Source organism: Triticum urartu, chromosome 1, assembly GCF_003073215.2.
Source record: "Triticum urartu cultivar G1812 chromosome 1, Tu2.1, whole genome shotgun sequence".
Lineage (NCBI taxonomy): Eukaryota > Viridiplantae > Streptophyta > Magnoliopsida > Poales > Poaceae > Triticum > Triticum urartu.
In genome coordinates, this window is record NC_053022.1 from 566,843,887 (window position 1) to 566,856,878 (window position 12,992).

Here is a 12,992-nt window from a genome sequence, read left to right on the forward strand (position 1 = left end):
TAGCAGTAGAAACATAATATCACTGTACAAAGAAATTGTGCCGGGGTCCCTGGGGCTCTCGAATAGGCCGATGGTGTACCGCTCCAATGCTCAAGCCATCCTAACATTGTTCACGGACGGAAAGTTATCATGACCAAGGTTTTGCAAAACCACCGTCCCTAAAGAAAAGAAAAGAAAATGTCACAACCAGAAAAGCTCAGCTTCCAATAAAACTCGCGCGCATCACGTCAACACCTAAGGATGCACCAACGTGACCAGAATGACCGCAAATGATAGTTTTGGCGCCGCCACACCGACAGTCTCTAGTTTCACGTACAAAATGAATGGTGAGAATCTTTGCCTGCGAATCATAGACATTGCCAACATACAAAAACATCGAGATGGAAGAATTAATCAACGAGAAACGCCATAACTATCAACGGTGCACCATCGAGGACTAAGTTATTGTATGCCGTCGCCACTATCTGTTGCAAGGGTTGAAGCGACGGACAACGAAGGCCTGCCTAAAATTTCCAAATGGAGGAAACCACATCTTCATCATAGATTTAGGCCTTCCAGCGCTCCCACAGCAATAGGTCTGGTGAACGAGGATAGGGGGACAACATCTCACCGATGAAGGAAAGGTAGCAGCGCGGTGCGCCCAAGATCACCTCTTGCTAGGGTTAGGAGCGAAAGGGCTTGGGTGTAGTCTATAACTTGTGTGCGTTTTTTCAGCCGGATCTTTGCACGGTTGGGCAATTTTCGGAACTTCTCCATTGAATTAGTTCTGCGAATTTAATTTCTAGATACAGTTTAGTCATGTGATTATTGTCTGAAGTAAAAAAAAAGGTTGTATAGAATGACTGACTGGTGGAGACGAGGAGACTGACTCCAGGTCAGGTGAGGTGGGTACCTTGTTGGTTTTTTGTTCCCTGGTGGCGCCTGTGCCTGAACTCAGGTCAGCTGTAACTATCCCCAAATAAAAACAACTTTTTTTTGAAACAAATAAAAACAACTTAGATGTGAGTAGCAAGTTATAATCAGCCTCTCCTCTCCTTATTATTTTTAGACCAGCTCGTAAACCTACTCGAGGCTTGAGAGCGAGATGATGACGGTGGTGCTTGCCTGCTGGCGTGAGGTTTACTTGGTCGTGGTAGTTGCGACATTAGCTACTGCTCGCGGGAGGTTCAGAAAGGGCGAAAATGAAGGAGAATTTAGCTCCTGTGTTGGGGCTTGACACAGTTGGAGTTGGGTATTTGTACAGCTCGTGCAGAGTTATTGTTATTATGAATTTATTACAGTGAAACCACATAGATGTGCGCATACCGCGTGACAGGCTTGCCATGGTGCAAATGTGCTCGTTCTGCGCATCCCGTGTGACAGCCTTGAACCTTTGGTTGGGAGTGTTCAAATGGAAAACGAGGTTCGTTTTTTTGTTTTTGAAGTTAGGTTCGTTTTGGACCTCCTTGGCATGCATGCATGCAGGACAAAATGATGGTCCACGGAGGACAGCCCACAGGGACGAAAGGAAAGCAGGGCTGAATTTTCTATGAACCGTTGGTTACACTGCCTCCTAGCTAGCTAGCTCGGCACCAGCTAGCTCAACCCCGGAGGAAGGTGCACGGAATCCACCCACCCACACCCAGGAGTCCAGGACCAGAAGAAAGCTAGTAGGTCAAGATCGTTAGCAGCAGAGAAATGAGCATCTTACAGCTGCCCTATTATTTTGGCACAAACAATATACTACTATACTAGCATCTAGTCTAATCTGATCTAATCACCCACCGGCATATGGGTCGGTGATGCATCTACATAAACATACAGGGTTCCAGACCCGATCTGCCGCCAACAAATTAAACCAATCAGAAATTAAATGATGATTGTGCTGGAATGTAATGTCGTCTCATGATTGGCTAGCAGCCATGCCCCATCGATCTGCATGGAAGCTACGTACGTGGCTGGCATGCATGCACGCAGTGAGCACCGGCAAACAGATGAGCACGTATCGTCGTCAACGACGTCCGGATCATGAAACGCATTCGCGGCTGCTGTACGTGGCTGGCATGCATGCACGCAGTGAGCACCGGCAAACAGATTAGCGCACGTATAGTCGTCAACGACGTCCCCGCCTATTTTTAGGCTGACAGATGACCGACTGAATTGGCGGGCGAGCGCATCTGGTCAACGGCGTGTCGCGCTAGCTCAAAACATACGTCTCGTGGTGTGCAGGGCCGTGTCCATCTTGACCCCGATTTGTTTTTGTTTTTGTTTTTGTTTTTGTTTTAATAGAAACAGCTTTGTGATACTATGTACGACTACTTGACGATGAGAGGTCTACCAGTAGTACTTGCCTGCAAAATACTTGGCGTCAGGCGCGCCGCCGCTCGCTCAGGTGCAAAACCCTCCGCTCGATCGATCCTCCGACCCCGCCGACGCCGGCCGGCCGGCAGGCCCGGATCGTTGCCTGCCCCGACGATGCCTCGCCTCTCCTCGCTCTCGCCACCATCCCTCTCCTCCGTCCTCTCGCGACGGCGAGTCTTCCCGCCTCCCAATCCACCCGTCCGTCGTCTCTCCCGGTGGGTTTTCTTCTTCCTCTTCTTCTCGTGCCAAAGTCTTATTTGCTGGCCCATTAATTACTTGGCTAATATAGTTCTGGATATACAGAGTACTCGTAACAAAACATTGGAAAACGCTGAACAGAAATATATTTCTCTTCTGTTAATCATCCCTTATTCATGTGCCATGTTGCCGTAGATCTCGCCGCGGATTTCAGGAACCCTCGGAAGACGGCGTAGTCACCATGGACGTGCTCCGGAAGAGCAGCCACCGTGACGGTTCTATATACAAGCGCACGCATGCGTGGAAGGAAATCTATCGCATCGCGGATCGTAACGACGGTATGTGATGGATGATATCTCTCTTTCCTATCTTATTTCGTTTGTTACTACTCCTCTATGATATTGTTCATGGTCTAGGATCAACCGACATTGCACATCATATTATGTTATTATTGTGGTTTATTGCGGCTGTATCTCCGCTAAAGTTTTTGGTTGTCAACTTAAATCTGTGAATTATTTCGCTATCGTCCCTGCTTCAAGTTGTGCTTTTTTACTAGAATAGGTTCAGTTCACCCAATTATGATGTTTATCTCATTTGCCTCTCCTAAGCTTTTGGTTCAGATTTTGGGAGGCGATAGATGGCATCATGCCCTATGCACGTAATTTGTTCATACCTTCTCATTCTCTGTAGGATGTATTTTGTATCCCAACTGTTAATTACCTATGCAAGTAGTCGTGGACAAACATGAGAACATTTTGTAACATCCTTATGATTATTTATCATCGTGAAAATAGATGAAATCAAAATAGAATTTCTAGAAAGAGAGAAACAAAACAAAACTTCTATAATGGGCTGAAATAACATGTTTTTGTAGTCAGTCGGGAAGTATTTTAGTGAGCTATATGAAATACCCGAGGAGAGTAAAATGGACTATTTCTCTCTCTCTCTCTCTCTCTCTCTCTCTTCATTGTGTTTTACTCGTTGCAAAAAAATCAGAGCAAAATTTCAGGTAAAAGAGAACATAGATAGTTTCCACTTTTTTTAACAAATAATAATTTTTTTTTGAGAAATATAGATAGGTTTCACTTGGATGAAAAAGAAAATATGATTAATTGACCATGGAACATTAAGGGGCGTGTTTACTTTTTGCATGGGTAGTACTATTTAATTATTTATTTTAAATATAACTTGTATTTTTATGTGAAGCATGGTTGGAGGCAATGACGTTAACAGATCCCGCGGGCTGCCTCATTGACATTGGCAGTGGATATTGTAAGCGTCATCCACCTAGCCGCATGTTCCAATTTTTCTCTTTAAAGTTGGCTAAAACTCCTATCGATGATAGGCCAATACAGTTGTATGGATACATAGCAGTGCGAGATCATTTGGACCTATTGCTTAATTACGTCGTCAATTTCAGTAGAGATGATCCCATCAGCGTGGAACAGGTGTGTATCATAATTATCTGTAAATTTTTAAGCCTACCTTACCCCATGTATTGTGTTTGTTCTGCTTAACATTGTGAAGATAAAACCATGCATCATCATCTCTTTAAAGTATTCAATGTTGTCTTCATCTCTTGGTGCAGTTTCGGACGTGGTTTTTGAATTATTGCCCATATGGGCAAAACAATCTCCCAAATTGTGCCTAGGAAATGATACTTCGAGCGTCCAATACTTTTTTTTTACATGAGGGGGTTAATCAGAACAAACCAAAATACTTGAGGGGGTTAAGTTATTTAATTCCTCATTTCAAATTAATCTTTTTCATTTTGCATTGTCTCATGCATAGAACTTATGGACTGGATCATACATACTCTTGATAACGTGCTACAAACCACTTAATCTCTTGTATAATGTCATTGTATACGCATCACATTGACTAATCTGTATAAAGTCTTACATTGTGAGTTCACGATTTACCATGGAAATGGTTCAAAATTGTGCAACTAAGTGACTCTCAAAAACAATATTTTATGGAACTAAGTGTGTTCCAAATGGCAAATAAGACAGAATTGTTTTGGACCCTTCGTTAGTACTCTCCACGCCACACAAATTTGACTGTCTTCTGTTTATATGCATGTGAAGATGCATAGAATGAATGGTGCCATCACTACATAGTTTTTTCTATTTTTCTCTTCTCACTTGGACATGCTTATGAAATCAAATATTTGGGATTTGAAACAAAACCAAACAAGTTAGGGAATGGGGGCGTTCCCCATCTCTTAACACCGTTATGCACCTTGTAACCATTCAGCTCAACAGATGACAAACATCATGGTCATCAACTGTAAAATATCCCCTTGAAGTATATATTAGTACAAGGGAAACTTTTAGATAGAGGTATTTGTCACTTTCATATGAAGAGATACTAAACAATGATAACATTAATTTCATAGGGTTCTTCCATCAGCATGGTCGGGCCGAAGAGAGGGATAGATCTGAGTGGCAACATTGTAGTCGAATACGACATGAGGATCAAGACATACGAAGAAGTAAAGCATGACCTACAATTGATCGACGGCGCATCGATGATACGCCACAAGGACCTGCGGGATCGCCGGGCATTTACGAGTCGTATCCACGGCGACCACGGCGCAATAGATCTCACTGTGTCAGCCCTTGATGACGCGGTTGAGGCGACCGTGGAAGTCGTCAGATCGGAAGTGCAGAGCGGCTTCGCTCTACGCCTTGGGTGCTTCATTGGCGGGGTGGATGAGGAGATCCAAATCTTCGACGGCGCCGTCGGCAGCGAGGCACATGCATGGGTTGAAATTAAAAAGGTTTGTGGTGGCTGTAGCGATAAGGTCTTGGATGAAGCTGGAATTCAAGGTGGCCCCGGAGTCGGCGCGGTGTCAGATTGCCTTCATGGCGAACAACCATGGGGTTTCTTGTCGGAATATGAAGACGGATTTTGCATTGTTCTCAGTGAAGGTGACATGGTCGTCTTTGCCTTGGCGGGCACCGAGCTTACACCGGCGGTCCAAGAATTCAAGCTAGATGTGAAAAACCGCATCACTTCATGCTCTAGCCCCTTTTGATCAACTGTACAATATCCCCGTTAAGTGCATATTAGTACAAGCGAAATATACAAGGGAAGCATTTAGCTTGGGATATATTTCTTAGTTTCTTATTTTTACATGGATAGGTATGGAACAATATTAGTTTCACGGGGTTCTTCCATCAATCAACATGGCCGACCCTAAGTGAGCGATAGATCTGCGCGGCAACATCGTGATCGAATATGACATGAGGATCAAGACAGACGAAGCAAGACCTATATATAGTTGACTAACGGCGCACCTGCTGGACATACGTATATACGGCGTGACAGCTTGGAAGGACAAAAGATGGGAAGGAGGAAGCCGAGGAATCTTCCTGCCAGCCGTTGGTCACACACTCTTGTACTAGTAGCGCATACAGTAGCATATGGCACTGCTCTGCTTAAGCTAGCCGAGGAAGACGCAGCGAATCTACCGACGCATCTTTCTTTCTTGCTGCGTCGATCCAGAAATCAAAGGATTATCTATGCGCCCGTTGCGACAGAGAATCTTACAGCTGCCTGCCCGCCTTGTTTGTTTCTTTACATAAACAACTCTCTTTCCTTTTTTTCTACTTCTTCTTTTTTGCGTGTAAAGATTGGGAGCTTTATTGATTGATGAATAGGTTTACAATCCATAGCCAAAAGGCTTAGGAGATTCTCGAGGGCATCCTGTAACCACAAGTTCTCTTCTTGGCCAGTTAGCAAATCAAAAATGTTTTTCTTTTAAATCGTTAATGGTGCTGGGATATCTCATGACCGTCGACCTGGTCCTTGTGGTCCATCTGAGGGTGATCTTGTTCTCTTTTTTTTTTTTTTGAAGGGAGGGTGATCTTGTTCTTGCAGAGAATGGTGCTTAATTATTACTACTATGGATGAGAACGCAGTGCACTCATGCTGATTGATCATCCAGTCAATTCAAAATCATCAAATGCAGCAGATCAAAGATCAGGTCCGAGAAGAGCAGTGAGCACCGCTGGCAACATCAACCCATCCTTTTCAGTTGATTTTTTATTTAAAAAAATCCTGCCTCGTTTTTCAGTGGGACTTTTTATTTTAAAATCCTACCATGTCAACTCATTAAGTAGGTGATTCTGTCATGTACAGGACAGACAGCACCTTGCTTACTGTAATTCTAGTTTCAGGCCATCAAGCCTCAAGCAGACAATTAGCAGACCAGGATGAGATGTCAGCACAGAAAAAGCATAGACGAACGAGCGAGCCTGTTCTTCATCGATAAGCAGCACAAGGGGCAGAGACGGGGTAATTTACATCAGATGGCCTGCCTGCCTGCCAAACCATGGGTCACACCAGCTAAGCTCCATCAACCCGTTTGCTTACCTTGTTTGAAACTAAACCAAATGCAATCAACCAACGCGAGATCCAGAGCTCAATCTCAACATTATATTGCAGAAAGAACACCAGCTCCACCTCAGCTACGCGTGATCCATCCGTGCATCGTGCGTCATCCAGGGTTCAGGGGCCCCTGCGTGGCCTGAGGCACGAGAGGCACCCGATGCCCCGCGCTTGGTCCACAGGGATCATGCCCCCACCCTTGGACGTGTCGATCGCCTCCAGCATCGTCACCACCTCCGCCATCTCTGGCCGCTTGTCGGGGTTCGCGTCCCAGCACCGCTTCATCACGTTCGCAAAGGCGCTCGGGCAGCACCGCGGTATCTCCGGCCTCAGGTTCTGCAGATCAGAAATCGTTTGTGTTGTCAAGTATAGCCTCAGGTTCAGAAATCGTCAGAGAATAGCAGGTAGAATTACAGATCTGTTGTACCTGACGAACAACAGCGGACGTGACCTCCGAGAAGCTCAGGTCCGCGTACGGCATGTCGCAGCAGTACACCTCCCAAAGGCAGATCCCGTAGCTGTAGACATCGCATTTCCTGTTGTAAGCGTTGCCGTTGAGAACCTGCACATCAGATGCCACCGATATAAGGCATGCAACATGCAGGGAGCTAGCATATGCAAGGCGCTGTCTGATGCTAAGATGTCAGAATGTATTACATTAGTGTGTGCTGGAATTCAGATTAGTGCCAGCAAATTGGGGTACAAACGAAACTATGAGGACAAATTAAGACCATCAAAGATAAGATAGATACCTCAGGTGCCATGTAGCCAAGGGTGCCAGTTTCGCCTGTCATGTCGCTGGGGTTTGCAGCTTCATGGCGAGCAACACCAAAGTCGGCGATTTTTACAGTTCTTGTTTTGTCAAGAAGCATGTTTTCAGTCTTTACGTCACGGTGAACAATTTTCTTTGAGTGAAGATAGCTTAATCTGTCAAAGATTTAAAGATCAGTATTCCTCAAATCAGTGAGAACTTTGGAGGCCAGCGGGAGTCAAAGACTGAATAGCAGGACTGATGAGAATGCGGTGATCACTTACCCCCTGGCAAGGTCAAGAGCTATCTGGACCACAACTTTGAAAGCCAGCTTCCTTCTCCTGTTCTTTATCAGAAATGTTTTCAGTGCACCTCCAGCAAGGTACTCCACAATGACACAGCACACATTACTTGGCATGCCAATGTTTCCATCTTCTGTCTGAATATTCAGATCCCCAGCACCCATTATAGCCCCTATAAACTGTACAAGAAAAATTAAGCTGTTCTTAGGACAAACTGTCATGTTTAACATGGCAAAAGTCAATACTTGTCAAGTACTCTCTAAATACCCGAAACAAATGGATTTAGCTGTAAATAATGACTAACTGAATGAATATACTAGATAAGCTTGCTAAGATATGGCCAACTATTAGATGGGTTAATCTGATTATGATATAGCAAGCCGCAGCACCCCTGGTTCCATTATAACAGCACGGCAAGTGAGGTGAAAACATTTGATGCATGTGAATACTTAATCTTTTTTTACTTGGAACTAATATTTCGTCTTTGCAGACAATGATTATACATGTTAATAGCGTTGCTATTCTAGTGGCTTATACAGAACTTACTGAAAACTTCTTAACTTGTTAGAGGCCTAACTAAGGAAGCTAATGGCTACACATGGACAGTCAACAACTTTATCGCTGAAATGCGCGTGTACTGCATTTAGACAGCAAGTATCGATCATCAGTCCCAACACTGAAGATTCATTTCATTTCATCATCATTTTTCAAGAATCGATAAATGCAACAAATGACGGATGTCAACACAGAACAGATTAACAAAATAAAAAATTGAAGAAAGCGCAAATAACACTGCAATAACGTGTCAACCCAAACAGTACCTTAGTTACATTTGGATGATCAAGCTTATGCCAGACGGAGACTTCTTGTGAAAAAGCTGCTCTTATTGCTGTTATTTCTTGCTCTGACCTGTGACCATCTTCCCCCCAATCAAGCAATTTAACTGAAACATAACTGGTGTTAACCATCCATGTTCAAAATTGACAGTGCTAATAAGAGCTTTCAACTTCCGTACCAATTATTGTCCCAAACTAAGAATGAAGAATTGATGTTAAACGCTGTTGCCAGGATTGAGGTGGGACAGCAAGCAAGAGAAAGAGAGAAAGAGAGGGGGGACAGGCTATTTGCTACAGAAGATCTGTATACCCTGTCCTGGGATATATGGGTCGACAACAGCATACTAGCTGTAGTGGTGTCTAGGCTAATGAGGTAACATTATCCGGTACCGAAATAAGCTTTATTTTAATTCAAGTGCTTACAGGATAACACATGCATTTTTTTTAATCAAGCTCACAACAGTATATACATATTGGGATTCCAAATTGATTCGCTTTGCAGAGCAATGTGTGCATACAGCTTGGGGATTGCAAAATGAAGGAGCCGACAAGCCAGAGTCGCTCAATAACAGAATAGCAACAGCTCAACAATCGAGTTTAATGGCATGCGTTGCTGAGCTCAGAAAGAGAATTCAGCATGGAGAAAAGATCCATCTATTTATGCTGTTGCCATGCCATGCAATTGCATCTATACTGAACCCGGTTTGAAAATTAACATAAATCTCTAGATTGCATCACTGCACACTAGTAAAATGTCTGTCACATTTGCTAAAGCCTGCAGGAAACTTCGACCGCGACCGGAAACCGCTTTCTCGCCCTTGTGTAGCTCTCAGAGATCACATGAATGACGCGGCCATGAATGAGATGAGCCCATGATACCGAACAAGTGGTTTGGGATCACATGAGCCAAGCCAAAGGGCACAGCGAACGCCAGCCGCCTTGCCCAATCGCAACCGGTGTCACGGGGAACGCACGTACGCCATGAGTGAAAGGCCACCAAGAAAAGGCAGCGGCACCAACTTCTGCGACTTGCTAAAAGCGGAAAGTAAAGGAAGAGCTTGAGACACATCGGCGGGCAGGCAGGTGGGCGCGCGGCACCTATCGAGTGAGTCTCGTGTCGCCGCAATCGGCCGGCGCCGCCGCGCCGGCACGCACGGGCATTCCGTCGAACAGCGTGCGGGCGCGCGCGGAGTCCCGGCTGGGCTGTCCTGGGCTGGCTGTGTGCCCGCGCGCCGAGTGTCCGTGTGCGCAATGAACAGGCGTGCGGTGAACGTGGGACGGTGGGATGGGAGTGGAGGGGTGCAGAGGAGATGGTGGCGCGGACCTGCGACGTCGAGGCCGTCGTAGACGCCGCGGTGGACGGTGCCGAAGGTGCCGCGCGCGATGACGCCCCGGACGACGAGCCTGGCGGGGTCGGCCTCCCAGTCCTGGCGCGGCTGCTGCTGCCGCTCCTGGCCGTCGCCGGCGCCGCGCTTGGGCTTGTCCAGGGTCCATGCGCGGGCGAGGTGGCGGTCGAGCTGCTCGTCGAGGCTCTTGAGATCGATCTGGTCCGCCCGCACGAACCCGGCCCCGTCCCCGCCGCCGCCGCCAACAGCCGCCTCCTTCATCTCTCGACCTCCCGCGCCTCACTCACTCACTCACTCACTCACCGCGACCGCCTGCTGTGTGGCGCCGCGGCTAGGCTAGGAGCAGTGAGGCAGTGAGGATCGATCGGCGAGCATGTGAGCAGAGCACATGGGACTGCCTCGGAATGGTGGCAAGCAGGGGAGGGTGGTGTCGTGTCGCGCAGCGGCGCGTGGAGGTGGAGAGGGAGGTGGATTTGGTTGGATTTCTGCCTGCTTTTTTCACCGTGATCGCGCCGTGTTTCGCTCGCCTGCCTGCGCAGGCGTACTTATACGCGGCGCGCGGGGAGGAGGGACCCGCCGACGGCGCACGGGGCCGGCGGGACGGGAGGCCGACGGGTTGTGGATAGGCGTGCGTTTGGGCTCGCCAGCTTAATCCGGCTGCTTGTTTACTCGTACAAGCGCGCGCGCACGCTCGTCTACAAACCGAGCCACACATCATTTTAAGATTGCTCAAGTCACCAAAACATCTTCGTAGTCGACAAGAACATCTTCTTTCACTGAACGCATAACACTGAAAGGCTTGAAATAAATCCCAAAGAATGCAACCACTAATGCCAAGTCGACAGATCGAACCATGATGGGTTGGTTTTATCACAAGGAATTTAACCATGTGAGGTATGCTCAGTTTGCTTTCTAGGAACGAGGCCGGTCACTCATTTTGCTCGCTGAGTTTAGCAAGCTTAATGGACAAGCTAACAAGTTTTACAAGCATCTTGTTAGTACAACTGCAGTGCATATTTTTTTTTTATCGTACATGACATTTTTTCTATTAAGATTATGTGACAATTTTATCGTGTCATATCAGTCCATCTGCTCAATATAAACACCCCAAACCAGAAAACCAGCGCTCCTCTTCCTCTGGTTACCATCTTTCTTTAAAAAATCACACTCACATTTTTGTCATGTACAGTAACACGTCGTAATCTGTTGATAAGCGCCTGCAAGCGCTCACATGCCTCAGACAAACAGAGCCAAGAAGGCCTTTTTTTCCCATTTATCATTAAGCTTAACGTGTTTAGAGAGTGTTTGTTTCCAAAAACTTATTGATTTAGGGACTTAAAAAAGTCCCTATAAGTCCCACTTAAAGTGGTCATTTGAGACTTATGAAATAAGACTCTCAAGGAGGGACTTATAGTTGTAATATGGTCTTTTAATCCATGTTAAGTCCTAAAAACCAAACAGATAGGAATTTTTTAAAAACTTGAGATTTATAAGTTGGGACTCAAAAAAAATCCTAAGACTTATGAACCAAACAGGGCCTCAATAATACAGGGCTTTAACGAGCACGAGCTCAATGAGTCAAGAATCAACAAGTCGAGTAGCTCGTTAATGCATTCCTACTTCATTCCCTTTCATCGGTTATGGGGGAAATGATTTGCATGTAAGATGATTTTTATCCTTCTTCTCCGCTCCACAACCAAGCTTTGTCTAAAGTCCAAGGTCCAGATCATGAAATTGCATTTCAAATATATATGTCCGAAAGTGAGTATAGGGAAGTTCAACCTGGCGTAAATCTAAACGTTCAATTAATCCGGAAGGGAAAGGGTGCTAATGTATGATGATCCCGTGAAAATAGTGCCGAACCCTGGGCATCTCTCTCTTACCTAAAAACTTGACTCGATCTTATCATTTTACCCGCCCTCCATCTTAATCGTTCCTTGGGTCTTATCCAGTAGAGTGACATGTGAGCCTGCGTGAAGTGACATGTGTCTCCGTTGTCAAATGTGGACCTCTCCTCTTCTATAATAAATAAACTACTTCCGGTGCCACTGGCCACTCCCAATCTCCTTTTGACTTGTGCCGGCGTTTCGTCTTCACCACGAGACCGTGACACATATCTACGACGAGAATGGACCGGATCAGTGTCCGTACCAGCCCTCTGCCAAGGCATGCGTGGTAAACAATGGACGAGACGGAGGTTAGGCCGCGTGAAACCACGTGCCGGGTGTAAATTAACATATTTTGTATCGATCTTCCTAAATTAGGAATCCTAATTCAAAATATCATTTGCCGTATGCATCGTTCTAATGCAAAGGCCGTGAGATAACCACATTTAAAAAAAAATCCAAGGTGCCACCGGCCCGTGGTTCCATGCCTTATCTCAACAACTACTAGTGACGTCCATAAACGATGATCGACATCAAGGGCATTGACTCAGATGGCCTTAATTAGTTACTGGTCTCTGTAAAACGTAGTACTGTCAGTACTACTCAAGTTGACAGGCAAGCTATCTGGTCTGATAAATTAACTCAACCCTAGCTACAGGGTTGAGTACTTGGCGTAGCTTGGTTTTCATGCCATACTCTCTCCGCAACGCACCAATGGCCATGTACATCTAAATGTTTGCTTCCCGGAGGTGCTCGTTTTGTGTCGCACGTACATGGGGCTGAGCAAACCACATTTTCATCAAAAGAGAATTGAATGATATCATTGTCAGGGTGGAGGATATATATAGCAAGCCAAGCAATACTGCATTGACCTATATGCCCGCCTTTTTCAATAAAAAGGCCAGTTGACCTAGTTTTACACATCACTATCAGGGAGG

At 45.8% G+C, this 12,992-nt stretch overlaps 1 protein-coding gene and 1 pseudogene across 1 annotated transcript; one reads left to right on the top strand and one right to left on the bottom strand.

Annotated features, from left to right (window-relative positions):
• Window positions 1-2,779: 2,779 nt before the first annotated feature.
• Window positions 2,780-5,592, top strand: LOC125533187 (annotated as a pseudogene).
• Window positions 5,593-6,783: 1,191 nt separating this feature from the next.
• LOC125531128 (serine/threonine-protein kinase STY13-like) lies at window positions 6,784-10,694 on the bottom strand. The gene is made up of 6 exons (XM_048695539.1): window positions 10,147-10,694; window positions 8,808-8,929; window positions 7,969-8,165; window positions 7,686-7,860; window positions 7,361-7,495; window positions 6,784-7,269 (listed from the first exon to the last, which is right to left on the bottom strand). The coding sequence occupies exons 1-6, from the start codon at window positions 10,427-10,429 to the stop codon at window positions 7,054-7,056; spliced, it is 1,128 nt and encodes a 375-aa protein (XP_048551496.1). The 5' UTR covers window positions 10,430-10,694; the 3' UTR covers window positions 6,784-7,053.
• Window positions 10,695-12,992: the final 2,298 nt, after the last annotated feature.

Coding starts and splice junctions, on each gene's coding strand:
- LOC125531128 (XM_048695539.1), bottom strand. CDS start 10,429: ATGAAGGAGGCGGCTGTTGGCGGCGGCGGCGGGGACGGGGCCGGGTTC. Junction 8,930..10,146: donor CGACGGCCTCGACGTCGCAG/GTCCGCGCCACC, acceptor GTTATGTTTCAG/TTAAATTGCTTGATTGGGGG. Junction 7,270..7,360: donor CGTCCGCTGTTGTTCGTCAG/GTACAACAGATC, acceptor TCTGATCTGCAG/AACCTGAGGCCGGAGATACC.